The sequence below is a fragment of the Helicoverpa armigera genome, chromosome 14, assembly GCF_030705265.1.
Source record: "Helicoverpa armigera isolate CAAS_96S chromosome 14, ASM3070526v1, whole genome shotgun sequence".
Classification (NCBI taxonomy): domain Eukaryota; kingdom Metazoa; phylum Arthropoda; class Insecta; order Lepidoptera; family Noctuidae; genus Helicoverpa; species Helicoverpa armigera.
Window position 1 is genome coordinate 9,772,680 of NC_087133.1, and position 25,428 is coordinate 9,798,107.

The window sequence follows — 25,428 nt, forward strand, 5'->3', positions numbered from 1 at the left end:
TCATAGTTTCCTAGAGCATAGTTGACTATTTATTGATAAGTTTCCAGAGCGATAACAATCCGGGGCTGCGGGATTGTTCGAAACAGTTACCGCGGCTCTGGTACGTAAAAGGCCTACGACGGAACACGATGGTTTTTAGTCAGTAAGAGTCTGACACACCCTCACCGCTGCTAACCCACAGCGGGATGGGTCTTTTGATGATTTTTGATGTCGTTAAAAAACGAGCAATTACGTTAAGTTTTCGCATAACTATGGGCAATACTGACTTCCTCATCTGCCTAGCTTTATGCCAAACGATGTTCGTGTCACATGAAGGGACTGCCTGTCCTTAACCCTGTCTGGTTTACAGATTTTACGACTTCTGACTACTTACCAGTAACGACTGTCAATCCGTCTATCATATGTTAGACGGTCCGAGGTCTTCCTTAATTAACTTGGGTAATGTACAATTCTTCTTCAATTTAAGAGCCCAGCTCTTGTCGGTGCAGCTCCTTCCATTTACGCCTATCTAGCGCCAACTCTTGAACTTCCTGAAATGTAGAATAACAGGTACTTATAAAACAAAATGAATGTCGTGTCGGGCTACAATAATTTTACTTTTCATTCAAAATAAACATCTGATATAACCGTTGCCAAGCTGTTGAGATAAGATAGTCGGTGCTTATCATAATGGAATATTATTTTTATTTATCAATTATTTGTTTTTAACTACTGTGAATGTGATTTTTCTATGATAATTAGGTGCGGTGATTTCAACCTTAAAATTGAAAAATTTTAAAAAATATAAATCGGCAGAACCAAAACTAATTTTATTCATCTTCTGCCTATTTAGTCTTCATTTGAGCATTTGCTACGTCTATCTCCCAAAGCTGCTAATTTTAAGAACAAAAACTTAGGCAACTAAGTGCTGGAGTCTTTTTGACCCTAAGACCTTGGATGATCAATAAATAAACACAGAACATAATAAGCATTCCAATTATATAATATCTCCCTAAAGTCTTAACTATCAAAAACGACATAATTATTTCATCTACAAACAATACTTATCAACATTATCAAATAGAAGATCACATAACCACGTCAAATAATAAACTACATGTAAACAACGACATTATCATTCTATCGCTCTCTTTTACTCAGTACACGCTGGGACGCGACAGAGTCCACTCTTGCGCATAATGCCCGAATATAGCCGACCTTGAATCGGGTCGCATATGTTAAAAACCGAACACAACGTTCTAGAATCAGTTTTAAATTTGAATATGGAATTGTAGTTTTAAAAAGTGAAAAATGTTGGGTTTTAAAGTGGGAACGAGACAGTTGATGAGATGGAAGGAATTGCGATTCGATCGTGTGAAGTACCATTCAGGAGTGGGAGTGTTCGGTCATCGACCGATGAAAGTGAATGATGTTGGTACGTAAACATGGACATATGTTGAAACTAGAGGTATACACATAACACACTTAATTATTTCCAAAATTAAAACACATGCCAATGAATAGATATACTTTAGTGCTGTAATGTGTATGAAAGCGTCCAATTTTGTTCCTAACCTAGTAATCTTGACCTCCCGGTGTGGTATTGATTAATACTGATAAAGTATCAACTGTTGTTGTTATCAATTTTGTAAATGATTTGTCGTTCGTATCTTGCTAGCATGTGGCAAAATAATCAACCTGCTTGACACATAAATTATGTTATATAGATGCTAAGGATGCTCTAAATCTTATTACAATAGAATTATACTTAAGAGTCCTATACTTATGGTTCCTGCAATACTCTGTGTATGTTCAACATAGTTAGTTAGTTACAGCCTATTTATCGTCCCACTGCTGGGCACAAGCCTCCTCTCACACGGAGAAGGATTGAGCATTAATCACCACGCTTGCTCAATGCGGGTTGGTGATTTCAGACTATATAAGTCCAGGTTTCCTCAAGATGTTTTCCTTCACCTTTTTATCAGCCATTGGTGTCTAAGATATACTTAGAAAGTACATACAAACTTAGAAAAGTTGCATTGGTACTTGCCTGACCTAGATTCGAACCCGCGCCCTCATACTCGAGAGGTTGGTTCTTTGCCCACTAGGCCACCACGACTTTTTTATGTTCAACATCCATAACATAAAAAAAAAATCCTTCCTTCTTGATTGATAATGACTCTTTTACATATGCGAAGAAGAAACGCTCTTCTATGGTCAACAATTTCTTAAAAATAAATCTTCGTTGTTTTCTTCTTGTTCCCACCTTGTTCCCGAGTTATTTGGGGTCGGCATACAAACATCCACTCTCTTGTTATTCATGTCATCTTACGTCACAGCATACTTACATTGAAATGGTTCGTATTGTAAAGTACCCAATTCTGTTGTCATCCAGATGTTCCCGAAGGAGTACTAACTAAGAGAAACGAGAACTGCCGCGCGCACCGACTAGTGGAAGCTTATCGAACTCACGGACACCTCAGAGCTACTATAGACAACGTTGACTACAGGAATGCAGACAGGTAAACTTTGATGAGGAAATATTAAATGCTTTTAGGATTAACTGTAGATGCCTGCATATTGAGGACTTTTAATGGAGTCAAGCAAGAGTTATATATAGAATACGTACTTATATTCCTTCTTGCCAGCTGCTTGCTTAGAACGCTTGTTTTGATCCTGTGTCCTAATAATCTGGGTTTTAACTTGGTGTAAATCAAAAACTTTGCCTTGGTTCAATATGTTACCAGCCTTTCTTATGCACCAGAAAACTCTCATAATAAAATACAACCTTATCATTATCGAAAAGCGATAACAATTCCTGCTAACTCATCTCATTCATAAAATTGAATCACTTCCCTTACCATTAAAATTATCTCCATCTTTAAACGTTATTGGGAAAGTTTTGTACAATTTGCAGAACTGTCAAAGAGCTTAGTATATCAAGATATGGACTCCGTTCTGAAGATCCTGTGGACTTGGGACTGTTGTATGGATATGATGGAAAGCAGTCAGTGCAGAGTCTTGTGGAGACATTGGAGGGCATCTATTGTGGACCTATCTCTTATGAGTTTAGTTATTTAGAGGTGAGTGAGTTATGATTGATTTATCCATAAAATTGAGTGCTCAAGGTCGCATCCTTTAACTGAGAATCTACTGACGATTCAAAATGAGAGTACATTACATTACCTCTAGCTAGCGTTCGATTTCTTTATTTGTTCCTCAAAAGAACAATTCCTACTGCATGCAAATTCGAGACATCTAGGAATTCGTCCTTTATTTTGAAAGCGTTTATATGATAGATCCACAAAAATCCAGAGCTAAATCCATTTATTCATCCCATTCACGAGCCCGACCACGTACTAAATTTCAATAGCAGTCTTATTTTTAATCTTTTGTTTACTTCCTAGACAGAAGCAGAGAGAGAATGGTTTGCTCAACGCATAGAGAGTGGCAAAGACTCCATCGATAATGCTCGTAAGATTGAGATCGTGAAGGAGTTACTCCACTCCCAGGCCTGGGATAAGTTCCTCGGAGTAAAGTACCCCACGGTGAAGAGGTACTGTGGGGAAGGCGCTGAATCTCTTCTTACGTTCTTCTCCAGCCTTTTCAAATTGACGACGGCTGGTAAGATATTTGATGTACCTACCTTTATACTACTCAGACCATAAATAGTAGTAGGTAAATATTATAAGAATTGTAGCATTCTCACTAACGAATATACATTAGGTGGCAAAATGAACGAAACAAAAATTTGAAACTAGTATTCAAAGTTTTGCCAAATGCCAAGAATTATAGAGTTTTATTTAGGTTTAGCCTCGCATACTCTAAACTTTAAGTCTACCGGGCCAACTAGTCGCCGATAGTCTAAACTTTAGACTGTAGTTTGCGGGGCTTTAGAGTCACGCAGCATAAAGCACGTTACAATCACGACTGGGCGATCTGCCAATCTTAAGCCTCTAATCAGCCACATCTTTTTATGCAGTAGATTCTACCTCAGGATTAAACCACATTTAAACTAAAATTACAGAAGGAGTAGAGCAAGTAATCCTAGCGATGGCACATAGAGGTAAACTGAATGCGTTAACTGGTGTACTGAAATGCCCACCTGTGAAGATATTCCACAAATTCAGTGGTCAACCCGAGTATCCGCTTGAAGCGAATGCCGCCTGTGATATTTCAACACATTTAAGTAAGTACATTTACGTCACTTCTTTATCCGTATCATGAGGAAATCACTCCGTGAATACAAATTAGCTTATTGCGGTCTAGAAGCTATACATGTGCATGAAAAAATTTCAAATTGGTTTAGCCAAATAGCGAAATAGTTAAGCATAATTGTGCCTTTTTTGGTCTTTAGTATTCAAAAATTGTTCACGGTTCTCTTTCAATCCATTTTAACGACTATGCTAATTTCAGGTGCTTCAGTGGATATAAAAGTTGACGACAAATCAGTTAGATTCTCCTTGTTGAACAACCCTTCACATTTAGAGGTAAAATACTTAACTTCATTAATCCTAAACTATTTACTTTAAAATGAAGTAAATCACTTAAACATTATTTCATAGTCAATAAATCAAATGACAATTACTAAAATGTACTTTATACACAATTACAATAAATCTTAATTATGTTTTAATTAATTGTAGGCAGCAAACCCAGTGTCAATGGGAAAGACAAGATCGAAGCAGCTGCGTTTGAAAGAAGGAGATTATTCAGAAGATGGTTCATCAAGATTGGGAGATAAAGTGCTCAATGTTCAGGTACTCTATTTTTTTCTGCATTTGCATATAGTAACCACCGCCAGTGGTTTTACCCGCGTCCCCAGGAAATTAATTCTTGCACCCTTAGTCTTCCTCGATAGATGGGCTACCTAACACCGAACGTATTTTTTTAAATCGAAGCAGTACTTTTTGAGATTATCGCGTTCAAACAAACAAATATAAAAGCAAAATCTTTCGCTTTATAATAATATTGTTTCTTGATGCAGAAGCTTATCCAGGATCTACGTAAATATAAATATATAAGTTAAATTAAATAACACAAATGAAAAACACAATTGCGAATGAATGAAATCAGACTGAAATACTGTGCAAGGTATGGCTCCGGGCTATTCCGAGTCGGAGCAAATAAAAACAACCTTTTTTATTTAAAAATACATTTAGTCGACCTTAATTCTTTATTTTATTTTAAGATCTATTTTGTAGGTAATAAGGTTTCAAGCCAGTAGGTGCTTTTTATTACAAAAGTAGATTGGTTTAAATCAATATCTTAATAACAGTTAATTATTTAAATAGAACACTAGAACCGGCAGTTATGAAAATTACGTTTTATTAATAATTTAATCATAAAATGTAATAAATATTTTATTTAAGGGAAATAAAGTGATGAAGAAGATACCTACGGAAAGCGGACCCCGTCACAAGACGGGATAAAAGCTAAGAAGAAGAAGAAGGAGAAAATAATAAACCCCTTAGGATTTAAAACGACATTAGATAACCAACTCACTAAATATGATCTCAATTTACTTACCTATGTATTTATAATGTGTGAAACGTGAAACTCAATTTTAACACTGTTAAAATATATTTCTATGTTTAATGTACATACATTAGTAACTACAATATTAATAAACTAATGAAGAGATATAATTAAGTAGGCAATACATAATTGATTGAAATTGAAATAACGTTGTATTTTTTCGGCACAGATTCATGGCGATGCGGCTTTCACTGGACAAGGAGTGAATCAAGAAACCCTGATGTTATCTCAAGCACCACATTTCAACGTCGGTGGATCTATTCATGTAGTAGTAAATAATCAAGTGAGTAAGCCAAAATAACTTTGATATTAGGTATATCCGTTTCCTGCGGTTTCACCTGCGTATCTTGGAAGCTACTGCCCGCACCCGTATAAAATGTCTTTGTTACTCGGGAATAGTTTAGTTTAGCGTCCCAACAGTGGAAGAATTTTTCACATCGGTCCGTAAGTTTCAGAACCTTTAAGGTAAGTACAAACAAGCAAAAAAGTTTTCTTTTTACTATAGTAGTATCATAGTATGATCAGCATGAAAGTATAGATATCCAGCGGGGCCCAGCAGTGCCAAGGTCTGCCGGGGTTGCGGGATTGTTCGAAAGAGTTACCGCGGCCCTGGTACATAAAAGGCCTACGACGGAACACAACGGTTTTTAGTCAATAAGAGTCTGACACTCCCTCACCGCTGCTAACCCGCAGCGGGAGGGGTCATATGATGATTTTTGACGTTAACAAACAGTATAGGTATAGACAGATAAACTGCTTACTGAATTGTGCAAAAAGCTAAACAACATCTGAATATTGAGTTGCTCGTATTTAGTTGCTAACAAATACCTACGGCAGATTTCAATCAATCGTAAAATAAGCAAAAGTTCGAACTGAAACAATCTAACATTGTTCAATTCGTTTAGAAACGTCTATTCCCTAACGTATTTGCAAATGAATTCCTGATCAAAACTATTCGAACATTTTCTACCAGTTTCGAAAATGCTAACTGAATTAAAAAGTTTTTTGAAACTGTTTCATGTAGTGTAGAGGTATGAAAAAGTATGCTCCCTAGAGGAAAACTGATAGAAAAGTATAAATTTATAATGTGGATTTTTTATTTTTGTGGAAAGGTATAATAAATGCTCATTCTAACTGTCAACCCATGTTACGGTTATCTGTGTTGATATAATAATTTATAGTTACCCCTCCTTTCAGATTATGGGTCTTTTTATTTAACTCATTCGTTTGAAATCTTTTTTACAAAAATATAAAACGACTTTAATAGTATACCCTTCTCCCTATATACTATGCTGAAAACCACATCAAAATCGATTTACCCAAACGTTAATATAATCACATACAAGAAAATCACGCGCAAACATACATACCTACCTACATACAAGTCAAACCGAGAATCTTCTTTTTCAAATCGCTTAAAAAACAAAAGAACGTCTAGTTACTCGTGTAAACGCAATCCCATGACCCCATTGTACGAGCATCACATAAAATAATATGTGTTTATGTGTTAACATGTTGGTTTGTGTTTAGATCATTTAATAAAAACATGGTTTTGCCATTCGGCGCCCGCTGGCTGGTTTTAAAGGCGTTGTAACAATGTTAGAACCTTTTTTTTGTTACGGCTTTTTTTTATTTAATTATGGTTTTGTAAATACACCCAGTGGATATTTATTTTTTTGTGAAAATGAGGTTTTATCAAGAGAGGAAGATGCTTGACATTATGTTTATCTAGAGTTGTTTACATGCAATTTTATCAGCGTTGCGGGAAAAATTCCTTCGCATACCCGGACAAATAATAGCCTATGTTACTTAGTAATACGTAGTTAAAATATTTGGAAGAATTTTTCAAATCGTTTTCGTAGCTTCTGCCTTTAGGCTACGTTTGGTGACAGTTTTAAACATTGATCTAACATTGCAAAATCCACCTTACGTCTTGTAGATAAAACATGAATTAGCTTATTTTAAATATTTATATTTTCCAGGTTGGTTTCACGCTACCGGCACTGAGAGGCAGGTCATGTCGATATGTGACCGACCTAGCGAAAGCTATATCCGTTCCCGTCATACATGTCAATGGTGATCATCCAGAGGTAAATATCGAGTTAAAATGCTGTCATGAAAATATGTTGAGTAAAACACATCTTTTTTCACTTCCCTTAAAGATTTTTTTGTACATATTTAGCTTACCCTACTGACTTGACCTACGTTTTGTAGGAGATAGAACACAATGATAGCAGTAGTGCAACGTACACGACCTACAAAATGGCGGTCAGAAAATCCTTGTCAGATTAAAAAGTCTGATATCTCATGACTTAGGGTCATAGAAAATCGAAATCGAAAATCGTTTTAATAAACTGGTTGGTCCAAAATGTGGTAGCAGAACAGACACAGGGTATCTTCTTCTATCCCTAAGAAATCTAGATTTTACGGCTTGACGTCACCTTTAAGGCCACCCGATATACCTCGCCTAAGAGTACTCGAGTATTAATTACAACGAAAAAGCCGAAAACACTTCTCTTCATTAAAATGTTCGTGCTTATTAGATTGTTTACCCTCACAACGACTTAATGAGACCGGTACTAATTTACATTATTAATTGCTGTAAGATTTCACAAATATTTTGAAGGGAAAACGAAAAAGTGGTCTTATTATGAAATTTACTATTATTTATCTTTTATCCTTACTTTTTTTATCGTAATAATAAATAAGGAGTCAATTTACCTGTTGCCCATAATTTTTATTAATTATTCATGATTTCAGTTTTTTGTTGTCTTGTTTGCGAAAAACGAGAGCTTTTAATTACGTAAAGAGAGCGCCATGTTAAATTAACGTATCAGGAAAATTAATAAAGTACTTCAGCTTCAGCAATAAAAACAAAAAAAAAAATCATACATGAAATGCAACCTCACTATACCCATACCACTATATGATATAAAGTATAAGTACTTTTACTTCCCAATTACAAGTCTTATACAACAAATTCTTTACAGCAAAAACATTCCTCTAAAACCGTCACAGCTTTGAATAGAATAAAAGATTTCCTTTATCCAATTTCCAGTTGGTGGAGAAAGCAACGAACATAGCATTTGAATATCAACGCAAGTTCCGCAAAGATGTCTTCATTGACTACAATTGCTTCAGACGATGGGGCCACAATGAGCTAGACGATCCTACCTTCACTAATCCTCTGCTTTATAAACTTATTCATGGTAGAAAGTGAGTATTTTAATCTAAATATATAAAACTCAAAGGTGACTGACTGACTGACATAGTGATCTATCAACGCACAGCTGAAACCACTGGACGGATCGGGCTGAAATTTGGCATGCAGGTAGATGTTATGACGTAGGCATCCGCTAAGAAAGGATTTTGATCAATTCTACCCCCAAGGGGATAAAATAGGGGATGAAAGTTTGTATGAAACTTGCCCACGCAGACGAAGTTGCGGGCAATAGCTAGTTAATTAATAAGAATTAATTGTTAAAAGAAAACAAATGAATGAATAGTTAGCGCTTGTGCAATACAAGTATGAATTCAAATGATATGTAGATCAACGAAGCAATCTATTCAGATCAGGGGTGTTAGCTTTGAATAGATATTGCTATTTTAACTAAGGAAAGTTAAAAGTTACGCGAGGGGTTTGCAAAAATCAATTGACTGTCACTCAAAGTACATAATGGCGTATCCCCAGATCTTTCTGTGGCGTAACACGGTAATAATAGGTTTAAAGGCAAAACGTTTAAAAAACTTAAACTTTAATTGTGGGTGATTGTTTGAATTTACCACATCTGGTTACGGAACTAACTGGCTTTTAAATGCCTCGTTTTAATTACGCAAAATTCACGATTTGTGAAATCCAAAATAATTACATAATTTTTATTTTCAGATCAATCCCAGATGTCTATGCTGAAAAGCTGGTGTCAGAAGGCGTCTTGAAAGAAGACGATGTTAAAGACATACTAGCGACATATACCAGCCATCTTCAGAAAGAATACGAGGCAGTTCCTACCTACAAACCTGAGGTTAACATATTTTTAGTAAACCGTGGTAGCTGGTCCACTATAAGACATACAAATGTTTCTCGCGTTTTGCCCACGTACCAAAAACTTTATCCTTACCTGGATAACATATAGCCTATGCCACTTGGGGGTTAGGTCCAGTAGTGAAATAATTTTCCAAATCGGTTCAGTAGTTTCGGAGCCAAACAAACTGACTAAAAAATGATTTGTAAAATATCAGTCTAAGTAGGTACACTGACTTAGGTACTTCAATCAATTTATTTTTTCTTAGTTTCTTACAGCCAAAGAAATAAAAATAACAGCAAGCTTTTGACCTCAGAGCAATCCGAGTTCACAACTCAATATCGCCTACTAGAAAACCGATAAACAAGTCATAATTTGATAAGACGACATTGACGACATTCTAGAAACTTAAAATTTCATTATAGGAAAAATACCAGCCAAGTGCGAGACGATCTGGTGTACAAAGGATTTCGTATCATTAACTTTAAAACCTACTAAAATCACTTTTATTCAAAAGTTTTATTATCACGATTCAAGAGATGCAGTATTGCATATGGACAGACAGCAAAGTCTTATTAGTTTTACCCTTTGGATACGCAACCTTAGAAAATATTCGCGGTCGTATTCAGAACTTCCTCCTGTTAGGGAACTCGGTTAAAAAGATGCTCACTGTCGTAAAAGACAAACGTGACTCTAAAACCTTATGTCTCATTATGAATGTTCTCATCACATATCACCATAATAAACCCCTTACTTTGCAAATTAAATTCATGAAATATTTGAAGACAGCTTTTGAAATTCAGTTCATCAAGGGTATTAACTTTTGATTAACAAAACTTATATCAGTGAATATAAATTATGTGAGAGTGGTTGTGGTTTCCTCTTCTTGTATATGAGTTGAAAAGTTTCTCAAAACTAGGGCAGTAATACATTAAAAGTTTGCAAAACAAAAGTCTTGGAGGTAGAGCATCTTAGTTACTGAAATAAATGCAAAGCTGTGATGCATTGTATTCATAACTTCTAAAAGAACTGTGCTAAATCTTTTGAGCTACACTATAGTGAGCTTTTCTGTTAAACTAAAGGAATTTGTTTTAACGTTCTAATCTCAAAAACTATTGGACAGATTTTAAAAAATTTGCAGCGTTAGATAGTCCTACTTTTTATCCGGATATAGGGATTAGGGATAAAAACACCGGCAAAAGCCAGATGTTCATTTTTCTTTTTCATTAATGTGACGCCGAACTCATGGAAAAGATTAATTAAAGGAAAATAGCAAATGCTCCTGTGCCAAATCCTAGCGGATATTGCTAGTTCAAAATTATCCTATTCCTAATATCATATTTCAGATACTTTGTTCTCACTTATGTTAGTAGGTCGCTCGTAATACAAGAACCTCATACATTATTTATTTAGGCTTCGTATATCTTTATACCTTTGTTATTTCCTCCTGAAGTTCCAACAACTCTCATCAAGGAAGGAAGGAAGATAGAACATGTATCTTTTATTTAAATGCGATGATCTCCATAAAGAATGTCACTCATAGTATTTGATTATCCATAACGACATAACTACAGTTAACATTCAATTGAAATCACATCAATTTAAAAGAAACAGTTTCAAAATGTTTGGACATTTTGTTCTTTACGCGTAAACGGTTCAACGTATTTTGGTGTAACTTTGCAGTAAGAGCATCTTATCAGCTACTATTTATTCGGGAGCCTGGAGTTATTTTTACAGGAAGCATGTGAAAACTCTGGCTGTACATTGATAAACTAATATTATTACAAAATGGGATAATTAGGTATTTAAATAAGAATATGTACACTGTATTAAAGCTACTTTACTAAAAATAAAATACTAGGTATATACAAAACATAAAAACAAATATAAATAATGGGATAATTATCGTTACGAGAAATGTTAATTATTTCTGCTTTTTGTGAACAAGTCTTCTATTGTCAAGAAGCATTTCATTCCAAAACCCAAACTTTTTGTTATTTGCACTTACAGATAAGATGTCAGCTGATTTATTGTTTGGGCCTTTTGTTAGTCTCTATTGCCACAAAATACATAGGTACAGAAGTCAATCTACATACAAAGCGCGTTCGAGTCACGCAGACATAGGTGTCTATGTGTGCGTGTTCACAGACGCGCTGTCTCAAAACAACTCAAAACAGTGCGAGCGCGGCTGCCGTTTTCTTGAGATACGCGCGTCACACACAAGGTAGATAAATGTGCACGCGTCTGTAATTTGACTGTAATATTTTTAATTTTAATAACAAAAGAAAAAGTAATAATGGAGCAACAAAAAGTCGTATTATAATTGTTCAGTGGACGGTTGTTTTTATACAAAAATAAACAGTGAATTGTCGTTTTTTTAGCCTGCCGTAGTACCTTTAGTACCTATGTACCTACTTATTTTCTCATATTTCGATGGTTCGATTAATAAACGCAGTAGGTAGGTACAGTTAGGTGGGTAGGTAAGCGCCCCGGGGAGGCCTCTGGCCCAATGCCGTAATAAGTTTTGCTAGTGTCGACCCAAGCAAACCTGCCTACCTACCCTCAAAGATTATTACTAGTAGGAGTTGATAATTTTTGTGATCATGGCGAGAGTATGTTGTAAGGTAGACGAAATAAAACTCGCACATCAAGGTTTCTGTAGGTAGAAGCAAGCTTAGATCGGGGACTGTACCAGCCCATTACATACAAAAATATTTTTTTCACAAGTAAAGAGTAGGGTAAGTATATATGTATGAATAACAAAATTATAAATTGCGGTTTCTGAAAAAGTTCGGTATCTCGTTCAAACGAATTTCCGTTGAAAGTGTTTATTAACCTCTTGTATGCCACATTAATTTTTTGATTATTATTGGTTTATATTTCATTTTTCCTGTTTTATTCTCAACAATACATCAAATAATTAGATACGAGTACCACTACCACGTTAGTTTTATGCGCATAAAAAAGTGCTATTGCTGTCTTAACTTTATCGCCAAATTCCTCTTATCTCTACTTATCCTTAGTGTAGTTTCGGCGTTCGGTTTAATTGGTACAGCCTGACTCCGAAAATTTATGTAAGTCAAAGATCGCGTAAACCTAAAAGGAGTAGTTAACCACTTGAAGATTTTCTAAGCTTTAGTTTGGCCAATTTGATTCAATTACTGATGATTTTGATATGATATTGTCCTGAGCGTTTGTTTTGATATGTTGTAATGATTGTTTTGTGGCGTTATTTAGCACTTAATACGTTGGTTTCTTCGATTTTACAATAACAACAATTCCATTAATAAATGATCATCATTAGCTTAGCACTTCCCAACCATATGGGGTCGTCTTACAATGTAACTGGATGCAGCCCAGTAGGTGTCAGTGTTTCACATAAAGCGACAGCCTATCTGATCTCCTAAATCCAAGCTGTTTCCCGGGAACCCCGTTATCCTTGCGTAACGTATATACAGATGTTAACTTGAACCCAGGTATTCATCATCCTTGGTCTACAGGTATCATACTACCAAGAACAATGGTCGGGGATGCAGGCAGCGCCCCATGCCGTCGAGACCTGGGATACCGGAGTAGACACCGGTCTTCTTAAAGTGGTTGGACAGGCTTCTGTCACTGTTCCTGATGATTTTGTAAGTACCTACATCATTTATGTTCTTTTGATTTGTAGCAATTTAATCAGTTCCTGTATTTAACTTGTCACACAACACTAATAAAAGACACAAATAAATATTCGAGAAAACTTTGTGTCATCCTAGTTTTGTAACATAATTCAAACATTAGGCTGAGGTGAAAATGGTCACAACGAAAGAAGTGTTGTTACATTCTTTAGAAACTACAAAATCTCCAAACATTGACATTTGCAAAAAAGGTTTTCTTAATTCTCTAATATCTAAACAAGAATCTTTTTACAGCATCAGACATACAATCTAAAATCTAACAGTATCCACGATATCCTCCACTTATCCTTAACCTCAAAACAAATAGCTCCAAGTATTCCTTCGCTAACACAATCCGAAGGTTCTAGCACGACCTCAAATGAAAGCGTCGGGGCATACAAACTCAATAGCTAGGAGTCCAATTGATTCGATATTTACCGTTCAGGATTAAGGCCGGGGTCAAGCGATGTCGGGATTAGAGTCTTGTGTTATTTTTGTTAGAAAAACGTCTTTAGATTGTTTTGGGTTCAATCAGAAATAAGTGTTTGAGGTACTGGTTTTATTTTCTCTTACTATACGAACTGATTAGCTTTGTCTCTTTAAAAGACCCGAGTCAGCTGTTTTACAGGTTTAGTTAATTTCAATCCCTTCTAAACAGGGAACCTCTTACTTACGTCAATTCCGGAATGTTTGTAAAATATGTACTGTCCTACTACACATATTATTTGAACATATGTAGGTACTACGTAGTACTATATTTTCCTAGGATCATACAAAGCTTATTCAAATAAAGGGATTAGCAACTGACCCGTAAAACCTCCAATATCGGCAATTATAAGCTCGCTTATACTAAATTAATCCCTTGTTTAACCACTGTATGAACATTCAGAGAATTTAGATCATTATTAATGAGCAATTTTACTAATCATGGGCAAACCCTACATATTGGTGAAGCGATGTGAATGATCAATGTGGTTGCCACATCGCTCGATGGAACATAGATAATGTACGACTAATAGGCATTCGGGTCAGTGATGCTGCCTAGCAAGCCAGTCAACTGGTATAATTGCTTTTAATAGGACCTGACAGGGGATATGATTTAGGTGCAAAGATACAGACATTTTCAATGACGACGTTATGTACACTAATAAATTAATCTTCTTTTACACATTAAAAAAAAAAACTGGTGCTTCCAAAAAACGGAGATATTTGTAGGGCCGATAAGCCAGTTTTGCAATTGTACACCCCAACACTTCGTTAACTTAACACTCCATGTACACATTTTTATAAAAGCGAATACTGGCTTACATATGGAGTTGTATATCCATAATGGGAAAACCGTTGCGATTCTACTTAATTATTACCTATATCAACCGAAATTATTTTCTTGAATATCGGCAAACTAAAACCAATACGTTCAACCTTGCCACAGTGTTTTCTGGTGATTAATTACTGTTACTGCTACAAACGCAAAACCACAACCACATCCAGTAACAGGCCCGCGTTACGAATAAGGGTCCATTTCTATATCGTATGGGAATTTAGTATTGGAAATTGTTGCCCGTCATGTGGCAAACTGCGAACCACAGAACATAGGTACTTTGCCTATTAAAACAAACTGCACACGATTTCTTACATTGCTAAAAAAATCCTTTCTATTTTCTTTATTTCTCCTAATCCCATGCATTAGTGACAAATTAATTTAAGGAAGTATATTTGGAGCGCAATGAATCACGAATCAAACCACTTAATAGCCCGAAACTGGGAAATAGTCACAGAAACCATCAAGATATAAGCCGGCAATTTGAAGCAACCAGACCAAATCTATCATGCAGACAACGTTTCATAATTCACTAACGAACAGAATTCAACTCAATATTGTATCCACAATATCCATTAGAATCGAGACACTAAATTACTTCCCATGTTCAAAGACAGCTCGGTACAGTTCCTTCGAAACGAGGGTATATCAATCAAGGCAAATAATATGCTCCCAAATTGTTCGCAGAATATTCACCCACATCTGTCGAAGACACATGTGAGAAACAGGCTTGGAAAACTAGCTGAAGGGAAAGATATCGATTGGGCGACTGGCGAGGCGTTGGCTTTTGGTAAGATTACAGTTTAATTTGACTTCTAAACTAAGGATCGAATATTGAAACGTCAATCAATATTAAATGCTGCTCGGACGAACGTCAGTGGTGGTCTATGTCCTCCAGAAAAAACTTATGCATTCATTCTCATACAAATGAAAGCAAAAAACAAACTTTCTGAGTAATTGTTTAATTGATTAAGGATGAAGCGAACATAAAAAAAGATATCATGACGTACATAAAATACCCATTTGTGTGCTTCATGAAGTAGTTCCCCAGGGATAAGAAAGAAACCTCAGGCCAGAGACAGATTCTTATAAAGTTTTAAAGGAACAAAGACATGACTAACTCAGTGAAACGCTAAAGTAATTACAATGTAGACCGCAGACCACAAGAGATTACTACTGCGGTTGATTAATCGAAACTTTGTAGGTTTTCAATTAAACAAATCCAATCCGTTCCAAATGCTTGCATTAAGTCTCTAATAAATCTTTGAGGAAGACGCATTTGTTATTTAATTTTGAAACCTTGAAATTGTTTCATTAGTTAGTTATGCTAAACAATCTGCTTTTTTATGTAACACTGTTTTGTTTTTTTATAAAACTTATAAAAAAAAAAACTTGGAAGTATTTTTTTTTTATATAAGTTGTGTTATTAATATAAATTTAAAAACCGAAACTCTTAACAGCGTATTTTGATAACTTTTTCGTTTTAGTAAGAATGTGTACGTCTCAGTTTGTATAAAAAATCTTCTAAAACACAAACCGATTTTAAACATTCTTTCACTGTTTGGTAGCTACACTGTCTCCGGGAAACTTAAGCTATATTTTATATACGGGAAGAACCCACGGAAATCGCGTAAAACCACAGTTATCATCTAGTTATAGTTCCTAATATTTGGAATTGACTGTTTTATCAACAGGTTCCCTACTAATGGAGGGTCGTCACGTGCGCCTCAGTGGTGAGGATGTGGGTCGAGGCACCTTCTCCCATCGGCACGTAATGCTGGTGGATCAAGAGACAGAAGCTATTCATATACCACTCAACCATATCCATGAGAAGCAGAAGGGATTCTTAGAAGTGAGTAAAAAGCATTATCGACATAGATTTTTTCTGGAATTGGACTTACTCCTTCTTTGATAAAACAAAACTGTTTTTGGAAGTCTGAAGAAATTGTGACTTGTTAATTTTAGATTCGCACTAGAAAGTTTTTTGTTTAATTTTCTCTTGTTTTATGGCATTTTAGGTAACAGTCCAATTTAAATATTTTCTTGGCTACTGACTACGGCATTTACGCAAGCGTTCATCCACAGAAGCTAGTGCTATGCATGGTTTCAAGGCTATGCATTCTACACATTCAGGGATTCATGCTCACTGTGAAGGAAAAAGGACTTTTATCCAATCCGATACGGGATTGGGTAAAACCGGTAAAACAGTGAGCATGATTGGCTGACTGCACATATGAATGATTTTGCAATATTTGGGAGCAGTCGGTTTTATAAGATAACTTGTTAAAATACCTGTTATCAAACATGTTTTATAATATTCCGGGTCAAGTTATTAATGACTAGTTACTGTGGCCCGTGAGAACCCGTGCACCTTATAAAAAAACTTGCAGCCTGCCTCAAACCCCGAAAGAATTTTCCAAATCGGAGTAATTTCTGAGATTAGCATGTTTAAACAAACTCTTGAATTTTATAGGCAGAAACCTTTAACAAAAAAGATCGTGACTTCTAAAAGTCTCCACGTCGATACCGTTATCAAACTATTGCACTCCCGTTTCAGGTGGCCAATTCGATTCTCTCTGAAGAGGCAGTCCTGGGCTTTGAATACGGGATGGCGTACGACTCGCCGGATAACCTGTGTCTATGGGAGGCGCAGTTTGGCGATTTCTATAACGGGGCCCAGATTATTGTGGACGCTTTTATTGCGTCGGGTGAATGTGAGTGTGAATTTATTTGTTTAGTCGGTTTTTGAGATTAAAAAGAATATTGATAGAACTTTAAAATGGGTATAGAAAATAATTGGATGCGACGTATCTACGCACTAATATTACTATGTACATGAGTACATATATGCCATTTTAATTAATTTATTACGAGAAACTGAAAATAATGAAGTACAACATTACTGAAAAAGTTAAACTAAAAACTTCTTAGCTTAAGATTAATCACTTCGCAAAGCTCTCTTCAAAACTTACAAAAATCTTATTTCTTTCGCATTTTCTCTAAAATTCCCAGGGCATATTAAGGGAAAAATCAATTTTCTTATTCTAACAGTTCAATAACCGTGGTCTCAAGCCATTATCATAACTCGATCATCTTAAAAGAAAGTCTAGAGTCTAGACAATCGATTTAATATTTTCTACAGCTGTCGTTTTAACTTTGACGGATTAAAATGCTTGAAAAATCATAAAACAGTATGCACTGCCGTGAATACAAACGATTAATCTTTCGAAAACAATCTAGCTAATGGATTCAGAATTCCGAATCACTTTTCATTCACAAAGATGGTTTCTGCAACTTCTAAACTTTTCCAGTTTTCTCAATTGCTATTGCAAGAATATTCTGTATATGTGGAACGAACAGTGCTATAAATTCCCGTTGAATATTTACGTAAACCTCAGATACGAAGTCGCCAGCAAAATTTTGTCAGAGAGGTTATATGCGACGCCATACATTTGGTTGCGGCACCTATTGCTCATAATTTACGCCTGGAGTTATATACTGGGCTTGGATAGAATCCTAGTTTTGGTAAAACGTGCTTCGAATTAAATTCACGTTTTGGCTGCGTGGTTAAATGCTCTAGGAACTTTCTGTCTCGTTAATCTCTTCTACTAATTTGGAATTAGTCTCGCGTTTTTTGTCCATTTGCCAAAAGCTACAAGCCATACCTACTCCCTGGCTAACACCAGCTCTATTTCTAATCCATCATTTTAAGACCCCCTGATAACTATATAATTCTCTTCTTGATTACCTATGTTAACGTCATTTCCTAACCTCGAAAAGTGTATTAATTAACTTCAACAATTTGAAACTCATTTCGATTTCTGTCCAGCCAAATGGGTCCGCAGCAATGGCCTAGTAATGCTCCTCCCTCACGGGTACGACGGTGCCGCATCAGAACACTCCTCATGCAGGATGGAGAGGTTCCTGCAGCTCACGGACAGCAAGGAGACAACACCGGACTCTGAGAATGTGTGCCTTCATATGGCCAACCCCACGACTCCCGCGCAGTACTTCCATTTGTTGAGGAGACAGGTAAGTTTACATCAAAAAACCCAATTGGTAAACAATCTTAAAGTAAATTAATTAAAAAGGACATTAAAATGTTCATATTTCTCATACCCATAAAGCCAAAATAAGAAATTATTTATCGAAAGCGGTGCTTCTGATGACGCTAGTTTCAAATCTGTTGGAATGCGGGGTCCACACGAAATCCGGCATGGCCCTCACACCTGTACTTACTTCTGGAATTTAATTAACAGTCATGTTTTCCTTTTCCCTGCTCTTTTCCCAATTAATTTGAGTTGTTAATGTTTTCTTCTTGTTAACGAAACTTGTGTATTCATAAACATATGAACAATTCACAAATAAATGTAACCCAGCAACCAGCAACATATTCCCGCTGACTTGCAAAATAAACCGTTTGCCTAAACACGAGTTTACCCAAAGTCGATGTAGCAGAAACTTGCGTTATGTCTCTGACTTGAAGTACGAACAACAAAACAAGAACTTTCCCCTATTCAATCTTCCTTCACTTCATCCGCTAAAGTCGCTAAGTAATTGACCGTTTTGCTTAGATATTTGTGCTAGATTTAGCTTTCCCTTTGTCAAGGCAAAAAAGAACTGGATGTCCCGAAAACTCGCTTTTTTGCAAAAGGGTTTTCGGAGTCAGATCATCAGTTTCAGAGATTACCCCTTTCTAACAATATAGTAATCTAAATAATATTTCTCCAGGCTAAAATAGTACACACCCATGTTTTGTTGTTGTACATAAGGCGTGTTATATTGTACATAAGCATTAGTTAACCGTTCCCCAATATATTGTTCAGCGCATAATGTGGTAAATGGTTCGTAAACAGATAACGAGATGGAACTTTGTTGTGAATTATAATGACCTAGCGTTTCTCTTGTGGTATCTACGATACTACAAAGGGATTTAGATTTAGTACTCTCCTTGTTATCATATACCCAAAACAAAAATGTGAAAGACTGCCAAGTTCGATAATATGGGAATGCTTCGCCTATAAAAGAAGTGAGATCTGAATAAGTACCAAGTTCCATACACATACCTCAGTTAAAAATAGTTACTTTTTAATGATGTTACTTGGCAAGTTTTCATACACCTTGTTATAAACCTACTAAACACAATGAATCAAGTATTTAATTTTCTATTAAAACTTGCCAAGTAATCATCATTAAAAAGTAACTATTTTTAACTGAGGTATGTGTATGGAACTTGGTACTTATTCAGATCTCACTTCTTTTATAGGCGAAGCATTCCCATATTATCGAACTTGGCAGTCTTTCACATTTTTGTTTTGGGTGGGATTTCATTTATTTTTGTAAGGTTGTTTATTTTATTTTTTTCTTATTATGAAGTTAGTTAAAGAAATGTCTCATTTATACTATTTTTTAGATTTTTTAATATGCACTATGTTTCTTACAAAGAAATGAACTAGATTAACTAAATGGACTAGATTTACCAACTGACTGACATGACATGTTATCATATATTATGTTCGTGGATCAAAGTTACACATTCGTTATTTTCGAAAGTGATTCACACTTGGCCGTTTTCAGATTTTTACTTTACTTTGACTAAATACAAACCTTTGTACCATTCGAAGATATATTATATAAATATAGATAAATTTAGTTCGTTTTAGTTCCTTAGGGGTATAAATTTACACCGGGTATAAAACACCTTCATTATTTTGAAACCGACTCACACTTGGCCATTTTCAGATTTTTCCCTTTACCTTGACATAAAGACCTACCTCCATGCCAAATTTCAAGTCAATACGACCATTGGAAGTGGTCTAGGTTTTTGATGAGTGAGTCAGTGAATAAGTGAATAAGTGAATAAGTGAATCAGTGTATAGTAAAAATAGCGATTTTCTGACGTCAATATCTCAAGACCTACAATAGGTATATTAATGAAATTTTGTATTTTAGATAAGTGAGGGGGTCTCAACAGATACTAGAAATTTGATATGCGTAAATAAAATAGATTTTGAGTTACAGGGGGGTCGAATTTGGCCCGAAATGGTTCGTCTAATATAACCCACGGCCGGTGTGTCGCTTTTTTGCTCGAACTTGGCGGACACACTGCCGTGTGTCTAGATTAATACAAGGGTATTGTATTGTATCAGTACATCATTATTAATTTTCCTCTGTGATCAAATCACTTAAGTCACGATATCATCACTTTAAAAATGGTGTACCTCATAAAGTATGTATCTACCTATCTCTACATCCCAGGCTGATCACATTTATATTGATTAAAGGTCTAGTCTTATTAACACATTCACTGCGGCAGCGTTAAATCTAAACTTTCTACTAGTGCGATACGAGACAAATGCTGCCCGTATCTATATTTCCTGATATGCGTTACGGCTTCTATTTTGCCGTACCAGAACCTGACTTTCAAAGCCTATACAGACGTGGAAACCACCTATATCAATGGTTTTTATCAACAAATCGATAGACTATATCCTTGTATACACCTAGCTGCAGTCGCCCCGGGTTCTCTGTTATACTTTGAAAGATACAGAGATTTTTCAAAATCTTTCATTCGCGGCAATATATATGCCGTACAGCGTAGAAGTGAAAAAATGCTAGGGATGGGGTTTACTTCTGGAATGATAGTCGATAGTTTAAAATATTTTTATTGTAGATAAAATATTCATATTTATCAGTGTTATATTATTATATAAATCAACATAATTATGTAACCTAATTATATAATATGTATAAATATGTATTTATATTCTACCACAATCACACTATACCGCCACCTAGTCCCAAATACATATAATGCATAGTATAGTTAGAAAATACACCCAGACCAAGACAACTAGACAAAGAATGTTTGATTTGTGTGGGAATCTAACCCACAACCACTACGCCAACAGACCAATTTTAAAAAAACTAAAAACTATTAAAGGACGTGTATGAAACTTAGTAAGTAGGTAGTTATTCCACTGAATTATTTTCACACTTGACATCTTTGGCATCAAGATGATGATTTCCCCTCTCTCTCTCTACTCAAATCCAGTTTTACGCAGAACCGCGTAATATTTTTCACAAAAAATATTGTTACGTCATGCTTACGGCCAGCACTAGCGCACACTGAACCGCCGCGCGGACGCATGCAGTGTGGTGCGGGGTTGGGGGGGTACGGCAAGATATTCGCCGTACCGCACTGAATGAAAATAATTATTTTACTGTGCGTTACGGCAACTATTTTGCCGTATGTATTTAGTGTACAATATTATTATATTAAAAGCAACAATATTGAAAATATCACTATCTCATTCCTACGCGCAAGGGAACTTAGATAAATCGCCCCCGCACAGTACGCAAAACAAGGACAACGAGCTACCGCACTGGCTGAGAGTCAAATACGGCCAAATACTTGCCGTAACATAATCTTCGTTGTCCACAGGTAGCCAGAAATTACAGGAAGCCTTTGGTAGTAGTAGCACCGAAAGTACTCCTACGGTTGGCTGATGCTGTATCACCGATGTCAGACTTCGCTCCTGGAACACACTTCAAGAAAGTTATTGGTACGTATTTAGGCACAGAACTCCATCTATCTAATATTATAAATGCGAAAGTGATTTTGTCTGTCTGTAGAGCTTTAACGCCAAAATAAGAAAAAAATGTTTTCATTGGAACAACTGATATTAGACTTTCGCGCTAGCATATCTACTTGCAGGAAAATACTCAGAATGGAAATAAAATAAATAGAGAGTGCCCTACTAAGAGAAACACATATGTATATAGTCATTCACGATCAATGTCTATAATGACGCGGAACGGGGTACACAAAAGAAACAATTTGGCGATGGGAGAGAAGGAAAACGGTAACCCTTTTCCGTTTTTTCCACAAACACGGAAATGTCTCGTATGTTCAGTAAATAACCGTACACTTAAACGTTAGCATACAAACAGCAGCTGAATAAACATAAACATGTTGATTTATAAAAGTTGCGAATAAAAGGATTCTGGATTCGCCGAACATCCCGATACTCTTTGTGGCGTTACATAAACGAAAGTATGTGGCGAAGAGTACTTTGCCGTCATGTCTACAATCATTGAAAATATCAAAAGCCCATTCCAACATTATTTCAATGATTACTATATACTAAAGCCTTATGACCTTAAGGCTATGATCGGACACATTTTCTTCCATTCTTCTTACTGTCACAAATATTACAACAGCTATTTTCTTCCAGGTGACACCCAAGCCGATCCTCTGAAGGTAAACCGAGTGATCCTGGTCAGCGGCAAGCATTACTACGAGCTGAACAAGGAGAGGGTTCGAGCTAAGATCGATGATGTGGCCATCGTGAGGGTCGAGGCTTTGGCGCCCTTCCCTCTGCATGACTTGCAGATTGAATTAGCGAAGTTCAAAAATGCTAGGAGTAAGTTGTTAAAACTATTACTTATTTTTTTACAAAGCAATGAATTCAGTGCCCTTGGTTAAAAATCTGCCAATACACAAACTTCAGACGATATCGTCACATTACAAATTCAATCAGAAATTAGAAACCCAACCCCCACAATCTTTAGACTTCTATTTATTACGCATCTTTTTTCTCAACGAAGCCAGTCTTCTAAATGACAATCTCATAAAAAACGGAAACACTTTCTCATTTGTAAACCATAACATTTATCATAGCATGAAGCCAGAATCTCTCTCAGCATAGTTCCGTGCAGTAATTAATCCTGAAACCGTACAGGTTATACGAGTTGCCAGTCACATAGGCTTTGGTTTCTAACGACCGACATATTGCTCCCCGCTGCTATTTCATGCGGACAGCTGAATACTGAAGCTGCTACGTTCGAATGCAACGCAAACGCACACAAAGCGACTGCATGTTATGTGGTGTCACGTTCATTCCATGTCGTAACATGTCAGGTCTGTGTTTGTGGAAATCAGACTTAAGAGTGTTAGTGGCACTTATCAGATAGAGACGATGTCTTGTAATCCAGCTTTAATTTGCTTCCCTACAGATGGTTTGCCTTTTTTACGCCATCTTGCATACTTCACAGTGTTCTTAATATTTCCGCAGAATATTCATTTAATAAACGATCATCAACCTATGAGGTTTTTGTATTAAATTTGTACCTGTAGCTGTAACTCTCATACACGTCGATCACATCACTAAGCTGACTTCTCAGAACCAACTCACGTTCTATCCATCCATCATTACTTGGATTAGCCTAAAAATGTTTTTCAAACTAATAACACAAGTACAAGGTAAGATACTGTTGCTGCTTCCCAAAGTTCAATATTTACTCCAAAGTTTATAATACCAATATTAATATTAATATTCTCTGAGATTTTAATGAGTTTTGTTCACTTGACCGTAACAAGTTTATAACTTTCTCAGAATTCATATGGAGTCAAGAAGAGCATCGGAACATGGGAGCTTGGAGCTTCGTTAAGCCACGATTTGAAAATCTCTTGGGCAGAAAGGTAATATGAATTTGAAATCTATCCTTCAGGGAATCTCAAAACTACTCGAAATCTTGTTCGAATATTCAGGGATCGATATATATTTTTTTGTTTTAGTGAAGTTGCGTTTGAGCAAAACATGTTTTTACAGTACGTTATTTTATTGAGATCTTTGTAATTAAATGGCAAACGAATCTTCACCCTGTCACTACCTCTATCATCCCAAAACCGATCGTATAAAATCGCAATCTAATCAGAAATGCTGCCAAAAATTCCCAAATCGATTCCTGATCACCAAATATCGGATTTTTATGAGCAAATAACATAATTTTGTCGGTGACCTCGTCAGATTTTACGAACGTAGACATTCGTCTATTGGATTATCTGTTGAATCTTATTTGGTAATCCTAACGAATGTTATACATTTGTTTTCTTACTTTTCCACGATAAAACTGGTTAATCCAATGAGATGATATTTTGTAAGAAGGTAATTGTGGGATCCTGAAGGCATTCAAAGACTATTTTTGGTATTTGTGCATGAAGTAGGTCTCTCAGAATATGGGTAAGACCGCGACAAAAAGCTAGTAATATGATAAAAGGCGTACCCCTGTCACATTTACAAGATACAGAGCCTAGTTGAAAATTTAACGCGAACGAAAATTCCGATCACGATTTAATTATCTTTGTAATTAAGCCTCGAAATAATGTGGATGGTAGTTAATTATGAACGTGGCTGTGCAAAGCTATTGGAATAGATATAGCTTTTGGATAATATACTGTTGATGAGAAAACAATGGAATTAGCAAGATCGATTGGATCCTCTGCTAATTTGTTCAAACATAATTGCTATCTAGATGAACTAAAGGATTGTGTTGAATATGTACTAGTTTTCTTCTATCAGATCATCAACAAATGCCAATCAATAAAATAACTACATGCTTAGATTTTATGGAGTAGGCATGATAACACGTCGCCTTTAAAGTAGTTGCCAAAAAAACATTTTCATTAGCAATAGTCTCCGATACATTCCCTTTATTCTACCTCTAAAACCGGTGAGAATTTTTTACTGAAAAGTAAATTTCTAACTTCTAATATATTATATTTCAGTTAATTTACGCCGGGCGAGCTGAAGCCCCTACCCCAGCAGTTGGAGCCTCCGTGTTACACAAAGCTGAAGTGGAACATGTGTTGAAAGAACCCCTTTATAATATCAAGTAATTTATTAAAGAAATATTTATGTTATTCTGTCATTAAGAGAGCTCTTGCTTTTTTTAACTGTGCATTTATTACATCATTGGACGTTATCGCGATTTCTTATGTAAGTTGTTACGTTGTAAATATTTGTATTTATTTTCAATTGATTATTGATTATATGAATGGTTCTTATTTGTGTAGTTTTATTACTTCTTTATTTTATCTTGAAAATCCGAGAATATAGCTTCTGTA

General features: G+C 35.8%; 1 protein-coding gene across 1 annotated transcript; it reads left to right on the forward strand.

The window, feature by feature from the left end:
- Positions 1-1,124: 1,124 nt before the first annotated feature.
- On the forward strand, positions 1,125-25,368 carry LOC110375316 (probable 2-oxoglutarate dehydrogenase E1 component DHKTD1 homolog, mitochondrial). Its single transcript, XM_064037698.1, has 20 exons — positions 1,125-1,414; positions 2,375-2,501; positions 2,897-3,062; positions 3,387-3,603; positions 4,007-4,168; positions 4,396-4,469; positions 4,626-4,739; positions 5,687-5,800; positions 7,500-7,607; positions 8,576-8,733; positions 9,404-9,539; positions 13,040-13,171; positions 15,207-15,309; positions 16,214-16,371; positions 17,077-17,233; positions 18,349-18,551; positions 21,964-22,084; positions 22,757-22,945; positions 23,918-24,003; positions 25,090-25,368. The coding sequence occupies exons 1-20, from the start codon at positions 1,291-1,293 to the stop codon at positions 25,198-25,200; spliced, it is 2,760 nt and encodes a 919-aa protein (XP_063893768.1). The 5' UTR covers positions 1,125-1,290; the 3' UTR covers positions 25,201-25,368.
- The last annotated feature ends 60 nt before the right edge of the window (positions 25,369-25,428 follow it).